We start from the raw sequence: 22519 nt of genomic DNA on the forward strand, positions 1-22519 counted from the left end.
ACCAGTATACTCAATTATTGATCCCTTTCTTTGGTAAACTCTGGAACTCCCTGTCTGCTTCTGTATTTCCACCTTCCTATGAATTGAATTCCTTCAAGAGGGAGGTTTCAAGACACTTATCCTTCAATTTTTTTTACTTTTCTGGGACTGGCATCTCGGTGGGCTTTTTTTTTTTTATTGGATTTTTGTTGCCCTTGGCCAGTGTCCCTCCTACATAAAAAAAAAAAAACTATTCAAGGACACTGGTCTATATTTTAGTGTATTTTCCTTATTTCCTCTTTTGTATGTTGGTGCAATATTTGTTCTTTTCCAGTCTTTTGGTTCTCTTCCCTATGATAGTGATGTCATCACTAGACTGTGAATTTTATCAGGCAGTTGTTCTGTACATTCCTTCAATATCTTGTTTGGTACTCCATCTGGATCAGATGCTTTAATTACTTCAAGTTCCTCCATCATCTTAAGTATTTCCTCATAACTGACTGGGACTGCACTCAGTATATATCTCACCAACTTATCCCTTCCAGCATCAAACTCCCCTTCCACAGTAAATAACAATCTGAAACTATTGTTCATAACCTCCACCATGTCCTGTTTGGGTTCATTTATACACTTATCTATTATATCTCTTTTATAGTTTCTTCTCTCCATTCTTATTATCTCAATGTACTTGTTTCTAGTATCAATATATTCCTCCCATCTGCTCTCAGTTTTCCTCTTCTTCCATCTATTCCAACCATTTGATTTACAATTTGTAGTTTCTTTGCATTATGTATTGAACCATTCTTTACCCTTTCTACATCTCACTCCTCCTTTAGGTACAAATTTCTCCACAGCAGAATTATATTTCCTTATAAATTCATCTAATTTTCTGGAACATCTACATCTTCAAAGTTTTTCCAGCCCATGGCAACAAACTACTTTCTTAATTTTTCAAAATCATCTTTACTATATTTAAATCTTCTTACCTTATAATTTTCATCAGTGATTACATTTTCTTTTTTTCAAATTAAATTCCATCAACATGTGATCACTTTTACCTAGAGGGCTATCATAGTGTATTGTTTCAATAATTTCCATGTCCTTGGTAAACACTAAATCAAGTCTTGATGGTTTATCTCTTCCACTAAATCTTATATCACAGTCTACCCACTGAGTCATCAAGTTTTCCACTGTTCAGGTTAACAGTCTATTACTCCATGAGTTCTCACTTCTAGTAGTTGTCAATGTTTCCCACTTTATCTCCTTACAATTAAAATCACCAACAATAACTATATCACTACTTTCCATCACTGTCTTTTCAAGACCTTTTAACACATCTACCAATGTCTCTTCGTGCTCTTCTTTTTGCCAAGCATTGGTCACAGGTGGCACATACACTCATACATAATTCATTATCCTTTCTTTTCCACTTCTAATCATCACTTGTAGAATTTCAGACTTGTCTTCACTTTTTATTACCCTCTCCACTTCAACACACTTTTTAGTCAGAATGATCACTCCCCCCTCCTTCCTTGTCACTTCTGTTTTTCATCCATAAATCATATTTACCAGTGTCAGGAGTTCCCCATTCATTTTTCCATTTTGTCTCACATAATACAGCAACATCCGGTATGGTTCTGTTTAATAACTCATTTAATTCCATCTTTGTTGACATTAATCCATTTACATTAGTATAACATACTGTTTGATGTACCATTTCTTTATTCTCATGTCTCTTACTCTTCAGAAAAACTTCTCTTTTTGTTGTTCGTCTTTTTGTTTAGCCTCATTTATCAGCTCCTTTTGCTTCAACCTTTCAATCTCATCCATATCCCTGTTTATCCATACATTTTTATATTCTTCATCTCCAGACAACCTCCAAGACCCACTAATTACCTCTTCTGCTTGTACCTACATTGCAAACTTTGTGTGTGTGTGTGTGTGTGTGTGTGTGTGTATGTGTGTGTCAGATATACACACAGCTCTGCAACACACACTTGCGCGCGCACACACACACACACACACACACACACACACACACACACACACACACACACACACACACACACACACACACACACACACACACACACACACACACACACACACTGCACCCAAATCAAGCAGTTAAAAAATTAAAGACCTGTTGCTGTTTGAGATCCCTTACCACTCCCCGTACTCTCCTTTTGTCTCATCCCACAGGCATTGTCCATGATGCTTCCTGTGTTGTGGTTCCATCATGGCAGGCATGGAAGTGCCTCTCACTGCATCACCGCCTCATGATCATTGAGAGCATGGACACAGACACTGAGGTGCGGCGCCTCTCCCCCATCACCCTCATTGCCAACACAAGCCACTTTTTTTTTATCTTGTCCTTATAAATCTACCAGATTGTCAATTCCACATGGAATTTTTTGTGAGTGTTACTAATGCCTCCTCCTCCTCCTCCTCCTCCTCCTCCTCCTCCTCCTCCAGGCCCTAGTGGGTACGTGGACCTCCTCAATGGACAGATGGACAGAGGCTGGTGTGCTGGCTGCATGTATCAGGAGCAAATCTCAACCTTCTTCTCTGTTGTGGCAACAGGGATGACATATGAGATGGCCATGACCAGCATGCCCCTTCAGGTACTGCTGTGGTGCTTGTAATGGTGTTGTAGTGGTTGTAATGGTGGTAGTAGTAATAGTAGACAGTGATTGTAGCTATGGTAATAGTAGTTGTAGTAATTTTTAAGTGGTATAATAATAATAGTAATTGAATATAAACAGCAGGCAATTTACACCAATCTTTTTGACGCATAACCTAACATCATTTAACCCAGCCTAACCTCACAACCTAGCACAATCTCACCCAACACTAAGCCAACCTAATCTAACTTAACCCAATCAATTATTATTTCAGGAGCTGCATCTCTAACCTAACCTCACCACACTGACCCTCCACTCACATCACATCTTCAGGTGCTGCGTCTGCACCTGCCACACAGTCCATCCTCTGAGGCCGTTGTCCTGCTCATCTTCCGAAAGCCTCAGCGTTATGACACCTATGTGGATGGTGTCTTTGTTCCCCCAGCCAACCTCAACACCTCTGCAGCCGGCTACAAGCTGTTGCCTGAGAACCCCACCCATCCTCAGGCTTTCCTTCCCATGTTGGACAATGTAAGGGATGGCTGTGTGCTGTGTTGTGTTGTGTCGTGTTGTGTTTGGAATGTAAGGGATGGTTGTGTGTTGTGTTGCATTGTGTTGGGAATGTAAGGAATGACTGTGTGTTGTGTTGTGTAGGGAATATAAGGAATGGCTGTGTGTTGTTTTGTGTTGTTTGAGGCACTGGAGCTCTGTACTTTGCCCTGTCAGTTTGGGGCAAAGGACCAACTGCTCTGCCTTGTCTCTTCCTGCTGGTAACAGAACAACCACTCAGCCTTGCCTCTCCCTGTCAGTTTTGTCATGCCTCCCTATCTGTTTAGTTTTGTCATGCCTCTCACTGTCAGTTTTGTTATGCCTTTCTCAATTTTGTCATGTCCCCATGTCAGTTTTGTTGTGCCTCCCTGTCAGTTTTGTCATGCCTCCCTCTCAGTCTTGTCATGTCTCTCCATGTCAGTTTTGTCAGGCCTCCCTGTCAGTCTTGTCATGTCTCTCCATGTCAGTTTTGTCAGGCCTCCCTGTCAGTCTTGTCGTGTCTCTCCCTGTCAGTTTTGTCATAGCTCTCCCTGATAGTTTTAGGCAAGGGAAACACTATTATGCCATGCCTGTCTCTGTCGCCACCTCCCCAGCTCACCCAGACCCTCCCCTGCAGGCAATGGGACCAGCTTCTTCCAGCGCAGTGCTAAGTTGGTCCATGTGGTGCTGTGCGAAGGCCACATCCTTGACATCAAGACCACACCCATGATCACCCTCACCAGTGGCCTCATGGTGAAGAAAGATGAGTTTTATGAGCAGAACGTGGTGTTGAATCTGGCCAGCCTGTTTGAGGTATCCCCAGACAACATCAGGGTCATCAGTGTTATGCAGGAGCTCTCCAAGAGACAGCAGGGAAGGCTGGAGGTGGGCACAGTGAGGATGCATGTTGGGTCTGGTCTGTGTTGAGTCTGACTGTGGTGGGTGCAGCTGTGTTCAGTGTGGCTGTGTTGAGTCTGGCTTTGTTGGATCTGTGTGTTGTGCGTGGCAGTGTTGGTCTGTGTGTTATGTGTGACCATGTTGTTTGTGGCTATGTTGGGTGTGGCTGTGTTTGGTGTGGCTGTCTGGGCTGCCTGGTCTCCCTTACTAGTAGGAGCTCAACATGCAAGACTTATTCTCAAATGTTTTGGAGTTTCAACTAATTGGAAATCTAATGGAATTTATCTGAGTTTTCAAGGTAATTTTTATGACACTTGTGATAGGGAATGATCTCACCATGAAAGGGCAGGATTAAACCAGTTTATGCTGTGAGGCTTTGCTGTGGAAGTATGTGGACAGCTGTGGTGTGCCTAAGCTCTTGGGATGTAGCAGGGTGGTCCACAAGACTGTCCCATTACACTAGGAGCCAACGGAGCTAAGAGTGTGAGTGATGTGTGCAGGAGTGTGTGATGCTTTGTGTGGGCCATCCTGTGTGAGATTGCCAGCCTGGTATATAGATAGATAGATAGTGGTAGTTTAACAAGGACTGTGCCAAATGAATGGGAAAGTTGCCTATGAGATTCTTACTATTCATTATATCTGAAAATAATTACTAAAGAGAACAAAATGTTTAAGAATACAACTTAAATTTACTTAGGCTGAAGTGGCCAGCGCTCACACTACAAGCCTGAATGGTGAGGAGGAGGAGGGAGCAATTGGTGGGGAGGTGATTCCCTACAAGAAGCTGGTGCAGAGTCTGGAGAAGGCCGTCAATAGATTCCAGGATGGATCATGCAGCAACTGTGCCTCTCTCTCTTGGTAAAGTGAACCTCTGCTCTCTGTTCCTTTGTGATCTTATGTTGTCTCTTCCTCCAATGCTTCCTCTTAAGGCAAACACTACTCTGTCTCTTTACTGCCTTAAGTCATCTCTCACTCCTGTAACTCCTTTTGGTAAAATAACACTGTTCTCTGCCCCTTTACTGCCTTGAATCATGTCCTCCTGCACTTTGTCATCAGCTGAACCATTAACAGAGGTAGTGTGTTCCTCCAATACCCACCTCTCTTCCTCAGGTGAGTGACCCCATCGAGCCACCACCCAAGGAAGCCCCTCCAAAGGCCACAGAGGAGGAAGGCAGTGTTGTCATTCTGGATGCCAAGCTGTTCTACAAGCAGCAGGAGAAGGAGGTGGCAGAGAAGATCAAGGAAAGCCTGGCAGTGACTGAGTATGCCAAGCCATCCAGTGCATTGGTGCTGAGTGGTGTGTCCAGCAGTGTGGTGCAGTACACAGTGTTTGAAATGCAGCTGTCCTTTACTGTGCTGGATACAGAGGTGTGTGTGTAGTTGTAGTATACAGGGACTAAGCTACACACCTCTGGTTCTGTCTCCTCCTTTATTCATCCATCAGTTTATGTACATTTCTTGCCTCTCTCACCTTTGTTTTTCTACTTGTGATAAACAGGGGCTGGGCTACATTCCTTATCCCATCTCTGTATTCATTCAGTTCTTGTGTGTGTGTGTGTGTGTGTGTGTGTGTGTGTGTGTGTGTGTGTGTGTGTGTGTGTGTGTGTGTGTGTTTACCTAGTTGTATTTACCTAGTTGTGAAATACAGGACAAGATCCACACTAGGCTTGTGCCGTCCCGTCTCCATATCGACTTTTATCTAGATTTTCTTTAAATTTATGAATTGTCTTTGCACATACAGTCTCATCCTTAAGTTCATTCCACACTGTTATACTTCTGTGTGGGAAGCTATGTTTCTTGATGTCTCTTCTGCAAACACTCCTATTCAGTCTCCTTCCATGTCCTCTTGTGTCTCTAGTATCTGGTATCAAGAGGTCTTCTCTGTCCGACTTTTCCATTCTTTCCAGTATTCTATATATATAGCTATCAAATCACCTCTTTCCCTCTTTTTTTCTAGTGTAGTCAGGCCCAACCTCTTCAACCTTTCCTCATAACTATACTCTCTTAAGCTTGCAAGGATTTTAGTTGCAGCTCTGGATTCTTTCTAACTTTCTTGTATCCTTTTTCAAACTTCGACCACACTGATGCTGTGTACTCCAATCTCGGACGTATCATCGTTGTTATCAGTTTTTTATCATATCTTCATCAATATAGGAGAATGCTATCTTGATGTTTTTCAGCAGTTTATATGTTTCTCCTATAATTTTTGTTTATGTGCTTCCAAAATGATAAATTATCAGTAATAATTACTCCTAGGTCTTTTTCTTCTGATCTTATAGAGATTTCCTCATTCCCTAAGTAATAGTTGCCAACTGGTCTTTTCACACTTTTTCCAAACCTCATCACACTACATTTTTTAGCATTAAACTCCATGTTCCACCTCATTAATCCTTCATTAATCTTAATTAAGTCCTGATTTAAAGCATTGCAATCCTCTTCATTTGTTACTTTCCTCATAATCTTAGCATCATGAGTGAAAATGTTCATGTAACTTTCTACACCTTCTGTCACATCGTTTACATAAACTGTGAACAAAATAGCCACTCGTTACTGTTCTCCAGTTCGACCTGCTGCCTTTAATTACTGTCCTCATTTCTCTGTTTGTCAAAAAGTCAGTCATCCACTTTAACAGTGATCCACTGAGTCCTCCAGTTGTTTCCAATTTCCATATTAGTCTTCTGTGTGGAACTTTATTGAATGCTTTTCTCAGATCTAAGTATATGCAGTTGGCCCATCCATCTCTCTCTGGCACTATATCTATTACTCTTGAGTAGAAATATATAAAATTTGTGACATAAGATCTCCCTTTTCTGAAACCAAACTGTTTCTCTGTTATCACCTTGTTGTCCTCTAGGTATTTCACCCATCTGTTCTTGATAATCTTTTCACAAATCTTTGCCACCACACTTGTGAGTGATACAGGTCTATAATTTAATGGATCTTCTTTACTTCCAGTCTTGTGGATTGGGGTAATATCTGCCCATTTCCAATCTATGGGTACTCTACCTTTTACCAGGGTGGTGCTAATTATATTGTGCAACACTGAGACTAATTGTGAGCTATGCTCTTTTAAAATCCAACTGGAGACACCATCAGGACCCATTGCTTTCCTTACATCCAGGTCTTCCAACATATTCTTTACTTCATCTACTGATGTTTTAATCTCCTTTAGGTCGGTCCCTTTTTCTAATGCTGTCCTCTCATCTCTGAAATCATTTTCCTTAGTAGACACAGAGTGGAAGTATCTGTTAAACACTTCAGCTACCTCTTCTGGGTTATCCACTATCTCTTCTCCAGCTTCTACTGTGCTTATTTCATCTTTACTCTTTAATTTTCCATTAATGAATTTATAAAATAATTTTGGTTGGTCTTTACATTTCTCCACAACATTCTTTTCAAAATTTTTCTGCTCATCTCTGCGAGTTTTAAGAAATTCGTTCCTCTTCCTTATATAATTGTTCCATAGGTCCAGTCTCCTGTTTTTCTTCCACTTGTTCCATGCTTTTTCTCTCTCCAATCTAGCTGTTGCACATCTCCTGTTGTACCAATCCTTTTTGAAAAGGTTCTCTGTTGATCTTTTGGGTACCCATTTCTCTACTCCCTTATTATAAATGTCCAGGAAAGCTGTCCACTTTTCCTCTATGTCCTCCTTTTGAATAACCATGTTCCAATTCACTTCACTGAAATACTTCCTAAGTTGTCCAAAGTTAGTCTTGCTGTAGTTTAGCCATTCTCTTCTGTGGTCCTCTTTTCTTATACTGAGGTTATTATCCGTAGCTGTGAACTGAATCAGCACATGATCACTTTTTCCTATTGGGTTTATGTATTTAAGGTCTTCTACTATTTCTTGTTTCTTGGTGGAAATTAGATTGAGCCTTGAAGGTGCTTCATTTCATCTAAATCTTGTGTCATCTGTAACCCATTGTGTCAGGAAATTTTCAATAGCCAGGTCTAGTAGCTTGTTCCCCCCATGATGGCTCACTGCCTTCTCCCTAGATATCTCTTTACAGTTAAAGTCCCCCATCAGGAGTATATCATCATTTTCCTCAAATAACTCTGCCAAATGTGTCCTTGTGTCCTCAAGCATTTTGTTTTATTCATCCTCTCTCCAAGAGTTGGAATAGGGGAGAACATAAGTCACCACAATGTTACAGTATCTTACAGTATTCTGTCTTAAGTTTATTTTCAATACTTCTGCCTCCTCCACCCCATATGTGACAGATTCCACTAATAAATCCTTCCTAATTAGAAGCATCACACCTCCTCCCTGTTTATTTTTTTCTATTTCTCATCCAGAGGTTATATTTTCCTTCACCAATATTTGATATATCCCTTCACTTGCCAATTTAATTTCAACAATTCCCATGATGTCCGGTTTCTCCTCTTTTAATTTCTTCGATCTCTCCAGTGAGCTCTTTTTCTTCTTGTAATGTCCCCACTAATTTTTCCACACATATCTTTTCCTTCTTTTCTCTTTCAGTCCACTGAGGTGTATACTCTTCCTTCAGACCGAATACCACAAGTTTTTTTTCTTATCCTCAGTTTCTCTCACCAAGTTTTCTTTCTGTTTTATAACTTGAACAACTTTTTCTGTTAGCTTTGTGTTGTTTTGCCTTTGTTTGTTCCTCCACAATTTCCCTAAAATCAGTCTTTTCTTCCTCTTGTTCTTTCTTCCAATTTTCTTGTTTTACGTTTAACTCTTCCACTTTCCCTTCATATTCCATTGCTTTTTTTTCATATAACGTTTGTTTTTTTATGTAGATCGTCGTATGCACCTTTCCACACCCCCCTTCTTGGTGATCAAAGTCTCAACCATCTTTTCCATCTTCTCAAGTCTATCCTTCATTTCCTTCATTTCAGTTTCCACTGTGATAATTTTCCTTCTCATCATTGCTTTCCCGACCCTTCAGTTCTCTTTCCCAAATCCTGAGAAGTCTCTCTGTCTTCCCTTCAGGACGATCCCCGTTGGGGTAAACATGATAGTGGGGACCGAAGAAGTCCCCTCTTCACTGCTCATTATAACAATTTAACTGCTTCCTGCAAAACACTTTTGGAGATGGGACAGCAACAAGTAGAGCCAGTGTGAACTCTCAGACTCTGTATTTCTACTAGGGCAGCTCTCAGCGACGTAGAGGGCTGGATTTTTAGCGTGTGTGTGTGTGTGTGTGTGTGTGTGTGTGTGTGTGTGTGTGTGTGTGTGTGTGTGTGTGTGTGTGTGTGTGTGTGTTTAGTAAACCTTCAGGCCTTTTGGGTTCCCATGAAAGGACTCAAAGATGCACCAATAATTTCTCTCTCTCTCTCTCTCTCTCTCTCTCTCTCTCTCTCTCTCTCTCTCTCTCTCTCTCTCTCTCTCTCTCTCTCTCTCTCTCTCTCTCTCTCTCTCTCTCTCTCTCTCTCTCTCTGAGTCCATTCCATTCATCCACCACTATTTAAAAACCAATTCCTTCCTATCTCTTTTAAATTTAACTTAATCAGGGTACATTAATGGTGTCTCTAGGGATTAGCCTGACAGGATACTGAGGGAAATACAAGTCTGACGTGCCAAAAAAGGAGAGAAAAGGATCTCAGCTTTACCAAGATACAATTACTATTGGAGTCACATAAGTGATCTAATAGTTGGTCTTCTTTTGGTCTCTCCTCAGCACATAAGTAATCTAATAACTGGTCTTCTTTTGGTCTCCCCTCAGTGCATAAGTGATGTAATAGTTGGTCTTCTTTTGGCCTCCCCTCAGCTTGACACAGACGAGTGCAGCAATGGTCCTGCAGCAGCCCAGCATAGTGCAGGCCAGACAGCCCACCGCCATCACTGTTCACTTTGTTGACAAGGGCTCTGGCTTGGTGCTTAATGGCCTGGCTTTCAAGGTGAGGAGACAGACAGGCATGATTGACTTAAATGTTGCATATAAAGAGTAATAAAATGATATAATCTTTGTTAACATGATGTGAGGAAGTGAGGAGACAGACAGGAATGATTTTTTTTTTTTTTTTATAGAGTAATAAAACAATATAATTTCTGTTATTGTTCAGTTTGTTGACAAAGATTCTGGATTGTAGTTTGATGGCAAGTCATTGAAGGTGAGGAGATGACAAAATCAAGTTAAATTTTTTTTGGATAGCGTAATAAAACAATATTAATTCTGTTATCAAGAGGCATTCAGTTTGTTGACAAGGACTCTGGCCCAGTGCTTGGATGGCAAGACTTTAAAGGTGGGGTAGACAGGAATAATCGAGTCAAGTTTATTTTTTGCATACATGCATGAAGTAATAAAACAATATTATTTCTGTTATCATGATACATTCATTCAGTTTGTTTACAAAAATTCTGGCTTAATGTTTGATGGTGAGGCTTTCAAGGTGAAATTACTAAGTTAATTAAGGGACTGTAATTAACTTTTTTTTAATGAAAATGTGTGCAAAAAGCAACATTGGTCTGTGCACACTGAAAAATCATCCAGCACTTTGGCAATAATCTGCCAAAGTTTGAGCTGTGTGTTTGAGACATAGCTTGTTTACACTCAGGCTTTAGATTACACCTTGTGGTACTCCTTATGTTTTGCTGTTTTTCATATACTGTATCTGTTTTTTTTGTGTGTGCATGATTTTTGGAGACTTTTTTTCAGATGTGTGGCATGTTACCCCTAAGTGGTGGGAGGGGAGGGAGTGGGATAGTAATTACTGGATAATGAGTCAGTACTTAGTTGGCCTAAGGTGAGGCCAGGGCATGTATGTACTGCCACGCTGGTGCCAGACCATCCACACGACTCATAAAATTTATGAGAGGAATTGTGTTACTATCTTCTGTGAAGACCATAACCATAGCAGAGTCTTGTAAGTACAGTTACTAGGGTGCTGTAGGGAGGTCCACAACACTGTTCCTTCCCACCAGAGACCAATGGGCCTAAGAGTGTGAGTGATGTGTGTGTGAGTGAGTGGTGCTTTGTCTGGGATTGGTGGCCTGGTATATAGATAAGTAGATAGATGAATGGAGTAAAATCATACCTTCTCTGTTATCCTTCCATAAGAAAGCACAGAAGTTGAGAGAAATTGCATCTGTACTGTATTTTTTTCCTGAGCCTCTTCTCTCTCCTCCTCAGGCCAGACATTTGTGGGCAAACTGCTGGCAAAGACTGCTGAGGGACACTTTGAGGTTATCCAGAGGTATGCCAAGTAAGAAACAGAAGAGAATGTTACAAGGAGGAGGCAGCAGGCACCTGCCAAAATGATAATTACTCCCAGTGAGGTCTAAAGCACTGGATGATGGGGTGCTGTGAACTTATCATTAAATGCAGCTGTGACCTCACTGAATGTTTCCCTTAGTGTCTCACAACACAAGGGAGCAGTCACAGCCTGCCCTCTAAAAACAACTTTCTTCCTTCATACAAAACTACAAGCACCTAATTACACACACACTCTTCACTCAATTGTCATGGCGACTCCTACACCAGCCTCAGAGTCACCATCGGGGGAGGGGACCACAAATGTCCCCAGATCAGACTGCTCTTCTGGTATCGACCATAAGTGTCTTGACACCTCCCTCAACTTTTTCTTCATTAACTCCTGCAACATTCGCAGTCTTGGATTTAATTTTCAGTCTGTAAAACACCATCTCTCCTCTACTAAACCTCATTTTCTTTTCCTCACTGAAACACAGGTGTCTAAGGTAACTGACATTAGCCCCATTTCTGTTCTCTCCTACTTTCTCTATCCTCATTTTCAATCCAAAGCTGGATGTTGCATTTATGTGTGCAACAACTTAACCTGCTCTCTTGCCCATGCTCTTGAATCTTCCAAGTTTTCCACCATCTGGCTACGACTACAGAGTCACTCTCAAACTAAATGTATTTGTGCTGTATAGCTCTCACTTAACTCCTCTGATTATAAGAAATTCTTTGACTACTTTCAAAGTGGAGCACATTCTGACTCTTCCCTTTTGTGGAGGTCTCCATTCTTGGAGATTTCAATGTTCACCACCAGCTTTGGCTTTCCTTTTCATCTCCCTTCACTGACCATCCTGGTGAACTAACCTTCAACTTTGGTATCCTCCAGGACCTAGAGCAATTGGTGCAACATTCTACTCATAATCCTAACTGTTTTGGAGATACGCCCAACATTATTAACCTTTTCCTAATCTCTAAACCTTCTGATTATGCTGTCACCCTCTCTTCTCTGTTGGGCTCCTCCAATCACAATCTCATATCTGTATCTTGTCCTATCACTCCAATCCCTCCTCAGCATCCCCATAAGTAGAAGTGCCTCTAGCATTTTGTCTCAGCTAGCTACAGGGACCTGAGGAGGTATTTTGCTGATTTTCCTTGGAATGACTACTGCTTCCGTGTCAGAGACCTGTCTCTGTGTGCAGAGTACATAACAGAGGTAATAGTGTCTGGCATGGAGATGTACATTCCTCACTCTTTACCTTCCAAACCTTGGTTTAACACAGCTTGTTCTTGTGCTATACATGATAGAGAGGTAGCCTACAAAAGGTACTTGAGCCTTCCATCACCAGAATCTCATTCACATTATATTTCTGCCCGGAACCATGCTAAGTCTGTTCTTCAACTAGCCAAAAACTACTTCATTAATAGAAAGTGTCAAAATCTTTCAAGATCTAACTCCCCTTGTGACTTCTGGCACCTAGCCAAAAACATCTTCAATAACTTTGCCTCTCCTTCTTTTCCTCCTTTATATCAACCAGATGGCACCACTGCTATCACATCTATCTCTAAACCTGAACTCTTCACTCAAACCTTTGCTTAAAACTCTGCCTTGGATGATTCATGGCTTGTTCCTCCCTCTCCTCCACTCTCTGACTACTTCATGCTACTTATTAAAATTCTTCACAATGATGTTTTCCATGCCCTTGCTGGCCTAAACCCTCAGAAGGCTTATGGACCTGATGGGGTCCCTCATATTGTTCTCCGAAACTGTGCCTCTGTGCTTGCACCTTGCTTAGTCAAACTCTTTCATTTCTGTCTGTCAACATCTACCTTTCCTTCTTGCTGGAAGTTTGCCTACATTCAGCCTGTTCCTAAAAAGGGTGACTTCAAATCCCTCAAACTACCATCCTATTGCTTTAATTTCCTGCCTATTTAAAGTTTTTGAATCAATCCTCAACAGGAAGATTTTTAAATATCTTTCACTTGACAACCTTCTATCTGATCGCCAGTATGGGTTCCATCAAGGCCACTCTCCTGGTGATCTTCTGGCTTTCCTTACTGAGTTTTGGTCATCCTCTTTTAAAGATTTTGGAGAGACTTTTGTTGTTGCCTTGGACATATCAAAAGCTTTTAATAGAGTTTGGCACAAAGCTTTGATTTCCAAATTATCCCCTCCTACAGCTTCTATCCTTCTCTCTGTAACTTCATCTCAAGTTTCCATTCTGACCATTCTATTGCTGCTTTGGTAGATGGTCACTGTTCTTCCCTTAAATCTATTAACAGTGGTGTTCCTCAGGGTTCTGTCCTGTTACCCACTCTCTTCTTCAGTGGCGGCTCATCAATAGGGACTGCGAGACTGCATCCCCCCCAGTGGATTTCTAGGATTCACGAAAATAATGTTAATTTATTTATGTTTGACTATCATTCACATGAAAACACCAATTCTCACATGTTTATATGAAAAAAAAAATACTGCAAAACAATGAGGAAGTACGGAAATTATTTACTATTTAATGATACGAAAGCGGGGAGAAATGGGGGAGCCTTCCCGGGTGGAATGGCGAGTGTGGACTGCGTCCACACTCACACACTGTGAGTGTTCTTGCGTCGGTCTTATTTTCAATCGTGTTTTTCAATTTGTCAGGGATGATTTTAAAATATTATTAATCAGTGATGGCTTGTGCTCAATCTTGATTATCATAGATGGTGTAAAATCACAGAAACATCATATAAAATAGTTTTTTTTCTTTTCCCATGTAGGCCTAGCTGTATTTTGCAAAATGGCGCAAGAAGCAAAGATGGTTTCTGCATTGAAAGAACTCGCACTTGCCATGATTTCAATAGAGAAGATTTCTATGAATAATATGCCAGGTTTAAATGAAAAAGTTATTGATCTGTTTGCACAAAACAGGAACAGGAGAATGGACTTCCTTTTCAAATAGCCTAAGCCAGCACTAAGGAAGTCAAGCATTTACTGTTAGGATAAGACCTAAAGAATGAAATAATTATCTATCTATCTTTATAATCTATCAATCAATTGTATGTTAAACAATAACAATAAAAGCATTTAAGATTTTATTTGAATGTGAGACAGCCCCCCAATCAGTAACAGTCACGAGCCACCACTGCTCTTCTTATTATTCTCCAATGACCTAAACCAAACTTCTTGTCTTATCCACTCCTACGCTGATGATACCACTGTGCACTTCTACATCTTTTTGTAGAAGTCTAAACCTTCAGGAAGTAAAGAGTTCATGCAGGGAACCCACAGAAGACCTGACTTCTGATCTCTCTAAAATTTCCGATTGGGGGAGAGCAAACTTAGTATTATTCAGTTCATCAAAAACTCAATTCCTCCATCTGTTAACTTGACACAACCTTCCAGATACCTATCCCATCTTCATCAGTGACACTTAACTGTCCCCCTTTCTACACTGAACATCCTCAGTCTGTCATTTTCTTATAATCTAAACTGGAAACTTCACATCTCATCTCTAGCTAAAACAGCTCTTATGAAATTAGATGTTCTGAGATGTCTCCACCAGTTTTTCTCATCTCCCCCCCTAACTGCTAACTCTTTACAGGGGCCATATCTGTCCATGTATGCTTCACATGTCTGTGGGGGGTTCCACTTGTACTGCTCATCTAGACAGGGTGGAATCAAAAGCTTTTTGTCTCATCAGCTCCTCTCCTCTAACTTACTGTCTTCAGCCAGTTTCTCATCACTGCAATGTTGGATCTCTTGCTATCATCTACTGCTGTTTTCATGCTAACTGCTCTTCTAATCTTGCTAACTGCATGCCTCCCCTCCTCCCGCGGCCTCGCTGCACAAGACTTTCTTCTTTCTCTCATCCCTATTATGTTCACCTCTCTAATGCAAGAGTTAACCAGTATTCTCAATCATTCATTCCTTTCTCTGGTAAACTCTGGAACTCCCTGCCTGCTTCTGTCTTTCCACCTTCCTATGATTTGAATTCCTTCAAGAGGGAGGTTTCAAGACACTTATCCTTCACTTTTTGATTGCTGCTTTGGAGCCTTTTCTGGGACTGGCATCTCAATGGGTCTTTCTATTTTTTGGTGGTTGGAGGGGGAGAGTTGTTGCCCTTGGCCAGTGTCCCTCCTGCATGAAAAAAATAAATAAATTAAAATACCACCACCCATATCTTCCCAACACAAATACTGACAACAGACCCTGTGTCAGGCTGTATGTACCAGATGAGGCCGTGTCAATGCTCACCTTTGAGAATGTCATATTTGAGGTGCCAGACGTGAGGCAGCAACTCATAGCCAAGGTTGCTGTCGTCTCCGCTAGCTGGTACGTGGAGTCTTCTTGAGTATCGGTGTCAGTCTGGTAAACTCTGGAGCTCCCTGCCTGTGTCTGTACTTCCTTATACAAGACACTTCTTAAATTTAGGGTAATTCTTTTGGCTCTGTCTTGTAGAGCCTGGCACCTCAGTTATTTTTATTTATTTATTTTATTTTATTTTGTTTTATTTTATTTTATTTTATTTTATTTTATTTTATTTTATTTTATTTTATTTTTTTCCTCTCTCTCTCTCTCTCTCTCTCTCTCTCTCTCTCTCTCTCTCTCTCTCTCTCTCTCTCTCTCTCTCTCTCTCTCTCTCTCTCTCTCTCTCTCTCTCTCTCTCTCTCTCTCTCTCTCTCTCTCTCTCTCTCTCTCTCTCTCTCTCTCTCTCTCTCTCTCTCTCTCTCTCTCTCAGCAGCACAAGGATGGCCAAGGAAATCCTTCTCAAATACCCAGAGATCCTCCATGCCACTCACCCCTTCTTCCTCTCCCTCAAGTTTGTGGGTGCTGGTGGCTCTCTCCTGGATGGAGCAGTTTTTGTGGTGAGACACACAGGGAACCTTAACTCTCATGCCTTGGGTCTTATGGGAACTGTTTTCAAAGAGGAAGAGTCTGGTTTGTGGTAAGACACACTGGGAACCTTAACTTTTATCCCCATATTGTGAAATGCCTGAGGTGTTATGGGAATTGTTTTCAAAGAGGAGTCTGGTTTGTGGTAAGAATTGCGGGGAACCTTAACTTTTATCCCCATATTGTGAAATGCCTGAGGTGTTATGGGAACTGTTTTCAAAGAGGAGTCTAGTTTTTATGATTGGTTGATTGATGATGCAGAATACTATTAACTATATCCTGAATCATGAAAAAAAATGTCCTTGAAAATCCCATCAACTTTCATAAGGACTGTTTTCATGATAATGAGTCAGGTTCTCATAGGTGTTTCTTTCTTCTGGTGATGCAGAATACTTGTTAAACTATCACCAGAATCATGAAGTACCCTTGAAAATTCCAGTATTTCTAAAGGTCACTGAGATGGTTAGTCCAGTGACTGTGTGTTTTGTTGTTTTCTTGTGTATATTTTGTCTCTTTCATTCCACATAGTTCTCTTGTTTCTTCTCAGGATCAAAAGATATTGATTGAGATACTGGGGAGGGATGTGAGTGCATGCCCAAGGAGAAGGCCCAGATCTTTAAGAGGTGAGAGAGAGAGAGAGAGAGAGAGAGAGAGAGAGAGAGAGAGAGAGAGAGAGGTGTGTGTGTGTGTGTTTTATGCACAGACAGAAAACACATGCATTTTTTGTATCATTCCAACATTTCCCTCTTCTCAACTTTCCTGTTGCCCTTCCAAATATCCAGCTTTTCTTTGATCCTTCAGTGAAAAACCTCCCTTTCCTTAACTCTTTGTTGTATCCCCTCAATATCCAGCCTTTGTTTGTCCCTGCAATAATGGATCTTTTCTGTGTATTTCCTCCAGGATCTATTTACCCAAGAACAACTTGTCAACAATTCCTGTAGATGTCATCATCAGTGAGGTCAGTGTTAGATACCAACTTGCTGCTCAGGTGTCTGTTGTACCTGCTGGCTGGCATCTCCACTTTGTCTCTCCTGGTAACCAATTCTGTATGTGTATGTGTATCTATTAATTTATTTCTGTGTGTATTATGTCTGTCTATCTGTGTGAATGTGGAGAGTTTGGGGTGAATGTCGCTTGATACCTGATGGGGATGGATTGCTGTGTGCCTCTCAGTGAAGCAGCCTGTCAGTCCAGATGGCATTTGACAGCTGTTTCTCACTCCACATATTTACACGAAGGTGCTGACAGATTAGCAGCAGGAGTGGGAACTGCAGTGGCTGTAACTCATATGACTTCACTGGTACCAATCCAGACCACCTGGCTTCCCCAGGGACAGGCTTGTGTCACCCTGATCTTACCTCTACCTATACATCTACCACTGCACTACATTTGGAATCTGGTTGAGTACATGTACTCAGACCCGAGCCTGATGTGTGTGTGTGTGTGTGTGTGTGTGTGTGTGTGTGTGTGTGTGTGTGTGTGTGTCTATCTGTTGAAATCAAGTCACTGTTGTGTCTTGGAGGGAATAAGAGTGTGTATGTGACTATCTATTTCTGTCTTTATCCATCTATCTATGGAGGGAATAAGAGTGTGTATGTGACTATCTATTTCTGTCTTTATCCATCTATCTATCTATCTATCTGTGTTTAAATAAAGTTGTTGGTAGCATCTGAGGGAATAAGAGGAGTGTGACCTCAGTATGATGTGCAAGGAGTTTATGGATGTTTTAACATTTTGTAATATAGTATTTATTAGTGTGCATATCTTTTTTTGCATGCAAGATTTTAATACCTTACTTTACCATTTTGTCTGCATCTAACATACAGTGTCTCTCTCTCTCTCTCTCTCTCTCTCTCTCTCTCTCTCTCTCTCTCTCTCTCTCTCTCTCTCTCTCTCTCTCTCTCTCTCTCTCTCTCTCTCTCTCTCTCTTCACCAATTCTCCTTACAGGCTTGGTGGTGTTTCCTGAAAATTTGGATATCCAGGAGAACTCTGTCACCAAGAACGTGCAAATGAATGTCATTGGGTGGCTGACGGCAGCTCCTCAAGTGAACCCAGAGGTGAGGGAGGCTGTCACTGGGTCTTGGAGGGAGCAGGGAAGCAGGGGTTAGAGTGAAGATGTTTAGAAAAGAGGGATGCAGCACTGTGGTTGTGAAGAGTAGCCATTATTTTCATTTTAAAGGCATTTTTAAGCTATTTGGCTTGTAGTGCAGTGGTCACTGAGACTATCCCTTTCCACTGGGGACCCAAAATAAGAATAAAGACAGACTTCATATTCTGAGTGTTAATGGAAGTAAGAATAATAATTAGAAATAGCAACCATTATCACTATCCTCAGTTTCTTCATGTCAAGCTTGATAAAGTTAGATTTAAAAAAGAAATAGGAAGGAACTGGTTCTCAGATTGAGTGATAGATGAATGAAATAAGACTCAGTAGTTAGGTTAGTGCTGAGTCATTAGGGAGCTTTAAAAGATTAGACAAATTTATGCATGAGGATGATAGTGAAAATAGGTAAGCACATTTCATGCAGGGATTGCCATGTGTAGACCAGACGGCTTCTTGCAGTTTCCCTTGTGTTCTTACAATTATTATACCACTGATATGATGCCACAACACAATGGTAATGGTGGTGATGGTGTGTTCCTGAGTGATGCAGGTGGTAATGGGGCTTGATATGAGTGTCGAGGGCATGGAGGGTCCCATCACCTTTGCTCCTGTGACCTTTGGCTCTTCTAAAAAGGGAGTTGCATCCTTCACGGTATTTTTGTCTGATGGTGTGTAGTAGTAAGGATTATCCAAGATTGGAGAAGTGTCTTGGGACCTTCCTCATGAAAAAATTCGTCATAAGGAAAAGAAAATACAGAAGCAGGCAGGGAGTTCCAGAGTTTACTGGTGAAAAGGATGAAAAATTGTTAATAATGGTGAATTCTTGTATTGGAGAGGTGGACCACCACCATCACCACTACTTATTCTCCACAGATCACTGGGCTAAAGTAAAGCATGATGGGTGCCTTGGAGAAGCTATGCCTTGAGTTGAAGGCTGCAGTCACCATCAGAAAAGAGCAAAGCTGCAACAAGTCATCCAAGTACTTTGTCAAGAAGGTTTATGTTTATTTTGTCAAGAAGGTTTATGTTGAAGGCAACCTCCTGCACTGCTCTCAGGAGAGCAATGGGACTCATGACCACCTCCAAGACCCACAGAGGATTGGAAGGCATAAATTCAATCTTGGATAACTATTGACATTTAAAACTGGTGACTCCACTTGTCAGATTGTAGGTGGGAAAGTTTAAAGGGTTAATTGATGGGAACATTGTTGATCTTAATTCTTTTTTGGTAAAGTACTGTAAATCACTTGCATGTGAAATTTCAAATGGATGAAATAGCATGAATGGTATTGTAGTTGAATTGTTCTTTGTAGCTGGAAAAAAAATTAGGGTTGATTGATGGGGAAACTATTGTTCAAAATCCTTTTATTGTAAACTAGATCATGTACATAGTTGTTTAATTTTTTGGGAAGTGAAATAACATGAATGATATTGTAGTTGTTTGTGTTGTACTATGGGTAAACCACTGGCAAAAGTGTAGTAGTTATGAACAAAATTGGATTAACTAAACATCACTGAGGTTGTAGTTGTGAAATTTTGTAAATTAATGTAAACAATGAAATACTTACTTAATCTTATATTATTAGGAGTCATTGGAAATTAGCTAAAATAAACACCATTATATCATCATAACCCTATAATGACTAACCAACTTCGCCATGAGAGGATAGTTTTAACACAAACAGTGCACAGCTTTGCCAAATGTTGTCATAAATCTGTGTTGGAAATATAGTCTTCATCAAGCATTATTGTTGTGTAAGTTATCATTGCTGTCATGTGTTGTTTTAAGGAGACACTGATTTTGCATTTTTTTTTTTTTTCACACCTATTCAGAAGTTTAAAAATCTTTCAGTTTTCTGTGCATGTGTTCTAGTATCCTCTGCATTCTTTCTTGTCATTCTTTCACACTCAGAGCTAAATGCATTGAACTAACATTCCCATTTCTATTATACAGCAATTCATGAAATTAACACCAGAGCAGTTTGGTATGTTATGGAAACTGAGAGAGAGAGAGAGTCCTTTTTTTCCTCTTCTCTCTCATGTCATGGCCCAGGACAGGGTGACATCCTTGGAACATCGTCATTTGCATTCCTTAATCACAGACAAATGTGCCTCCTCACTCACTCCTCCATGTTGGAGAAAATAATTGCATTAATGAACATGTCTTGCACTTTATCATTACTTTTTATTATTATTATTATTATTATTATTATTATTATTATTATTACTACTACATTTACAGTAGTCCCTCACTGTTAGCAGTGAAATTTGTCAAATGTGAATAGTACTATAAATGGGAAAATTATACATTAGTCTTTGGCAAGGCCTGGGTTCACCCTTTTGACTTGCATTTGAAAGCAAAGACATTATACATTAACATTATACATTATACATGAAACATTAACAGCAATATAGAATACAATAGATAATAGATGACAGATGTTATTTACCTTTAATTATTTATAGTTAAGCCTGGTGAGAGGAGCGAGTGTGGTAATTGTGTAGGTGCACTATTAATATTTGGCACCCAAACCAGTGTCATCCATATCCAAGTGTCCATGCCCTTCTGGCTCCCTCAACCCTCCATCACTTGTAGAGGCTGCACTCCTGGGGACAAACACCAAAGATGTGGTTAATTGCAGCAAAAAAACAGTAAGATGGCTGTTGGGAGGTTACCAAAAATCAAACAATGCACATGGACGACAAACTAGATCAACACCATTCTGTTACGTCAGTGAGTGGCGCACCAAAAGTGGATCTGATGTGCCAGTTTGGTTGTTGGTACCAGTTCAAACCTATTGCCAAACTGAAACAAGAGGGACCAATGTATATCTCCATCAATCAATCAATCTATATATATATATATATATATATATATATATATATATATATATATATATATATATATATATATATATATATATATATATAAAGCTTTTTGGTAATAAACATTTAGTGTGCAAAAATTTTTAGTACATCTAAACTATAGTAACTTGTGTCTTCCTTACAAGTGGTGTCATCTACCATTCTTTCTCTCCCCTCTTAAAAAGTGGGAAAAGGAAGACTGCTGGACCATACCACAAGTTATAACAACAAAAAAAGGTTCAAACTTTACTCTGCTGCATGGACTGTATCAGCTTGTATTCAGGCAGGTCAAGTTGGGCGATACAAGTGTGTGCTGGAAGGAAGCTGTCATCTGCTGGCTTTTGGATTATCAACTTGGAAGCCTGGGTGTGTGTGTGTGTGTGTGTGTGTGTGTGTGTGTGTGTAAGAGAATCAGTTTGAGTGAGTAGTGGGAGGGAGTTTTTGAGTATGTGAGTAAAAGAAGGGGTTTTGTTGAGAGAGAGAGAGAGAGAGAGAGAGAGAGAGAGAGAGAGAGAGAGAGAGAGAGAGAGAGAGAGAGAGAGAGAGAGAGAGAGAGAGAGAGAGTTTTGTGTGTGTGTAGGAGAGAGAATACAAGAAATTATTTCTATTAAATTTATTACTATTATTCTAAATTTATTCATATTTCAGAGGAATGACTGACAGAAGAGACAAAGGAAGAAAAGAGGAGGAAGAATATAAGAAAGGAAGGAAGGAAGAGAAGAGGGGGACATGAGAAGGATGAGATAAAGGAGAGAGAGAGAGAGAGAGAGAGAGAGAGAGAGAGAGAGAGAGAGAGAGAGAGAGAGAGAGAGAGAGAGAATGTTACTGATTGTGAGAATTAATTATCATTATTATTATTATGTTCAAAATGTATTATTTATATTTTCATTGTTTTTTTTTCAGAAGTGATAGAAAGAAGGAAGAGGAGAAGACAGATGATAATAAGGAGGGAAGAAAGAGAAGGAGAGAGAAGACAACAAAGAAGGAAGAGGACATGAGAGAAGAATGAGGATAATAGAAGAGGAAGAAATAAAAGAAGAAATGAGAGAAAGATAGATAAAAGAAAATTAAATTCTCCCCCCTGCCCCCCTTCTCTCTCTCTCTCTCTCTCTCTCTCTCTCTCTCTCTCTCTCTCCATGCCTAGGAGAGGAACCTGATCAGTCCCTGTGAGAAATTTTGCAACATTTTCTGTTTAAGCAAGAGTTCATGAATATTTCCCAAAAAGTGCAGGTGACCCCTGACCTGACATACCAGCATGCACATCACTGTTGTGTTGCCAGGTTTTGCTGGACGCATCATTCCTGATTCCTGTCAGTTCATTTTGGCCTAAAACCTTCATCCTTTGCTTCCTGTATACATTTGTGAAATTGTTGCAAAGGAGGGAGAGTTTTTGTTGCAACATGAATTCCAAATCAGATTCAGTACTTTTATGAAATCTTTCAAGATGACAAAACCCTGTTATTAAACTCCATCACCAGAAACACACCA

General features: G+C 40.4%; 2 protein-coding genes across 16 annotated transcripts in view; both read left to right on the forward strand.

Annotated features, from left to right (window-relative positions):
* Window positions 1–3013, forward strand: part of LOC135097995 (uncharacterized) — a 34343-nt gene extending 31330 nt beyond the window's left edge. For both annotated transcript variants that reach the window (XM_064000179.1, XM_064000177.1), the window contains 3 exons: window positions 2182–2291; window positions 2455–2603; window positions 2878–3013. The gene's annotated coding sequence lies outside the window, so the exon portion shown is untranslated. The remainder of the gene's footprint in view (window positions 1–2181; window positions 2292–2454; window positions 2604–2877) is intronic.
* On the forward strand, window positions 2996–22448 carry LOC135097994 (uncharacterized). Of its 14 annotated transcripts, none has more exons than XM_064000165.1 (10): window positions 2996–3134; window positions 3769–4016; window positions 4726–4886; window positions 5139–5396; window positions 11123–11195; window positions 15910–16033; window positions 16962–17113; window positions 18010–18119; window positions 21217–21397; window positions 21935–22448. In XM_064000165.1, exons 3-10 carry the CDS (start codon window positions 4860–4862, stop codon window positions 22027–22029), a joined length of 1020 nt encoding a protein of 339 aa, XP_063856235.1. In that variant the 5' UTR covers window positions 2996–3134; window positions 3769–4016; window positions 4726–4859; the 3' UTR covers window positions 22030–22448. The 14 variants fall into 14 exon arrangements, 12 of the variants coding, with proteins under 12 accessions (XP_063856235.1, XP_063856236.1, XP_063856239.1 ...); XM_064000166.1 differs by having other exon boundaries at window positions 16962–17107; XM_064000169.1 differs by having other exon boundaries at window positions 16962–17095.
* Window positions 22449–22519: the final 71 nt, after the last annotated feature.

Source organism: Scylla paramamosain, unplaced genomic scaffold (genome assembly GCF_035594125.1).
Source record: "Scylla paramamosain isolate STU-SP2022 unplaced genomic scaffold, ASM3559412v1 Contig39, whole genome shotgun sequence".
In the NCBI taxonomy this organism is placed as follows: domain Eukaryota; kingdom Metazoa; phylum Arthropoda; class Malacostraca; order Decapoda; family Portunidae; genus Scylla; species Scylla paramamosain.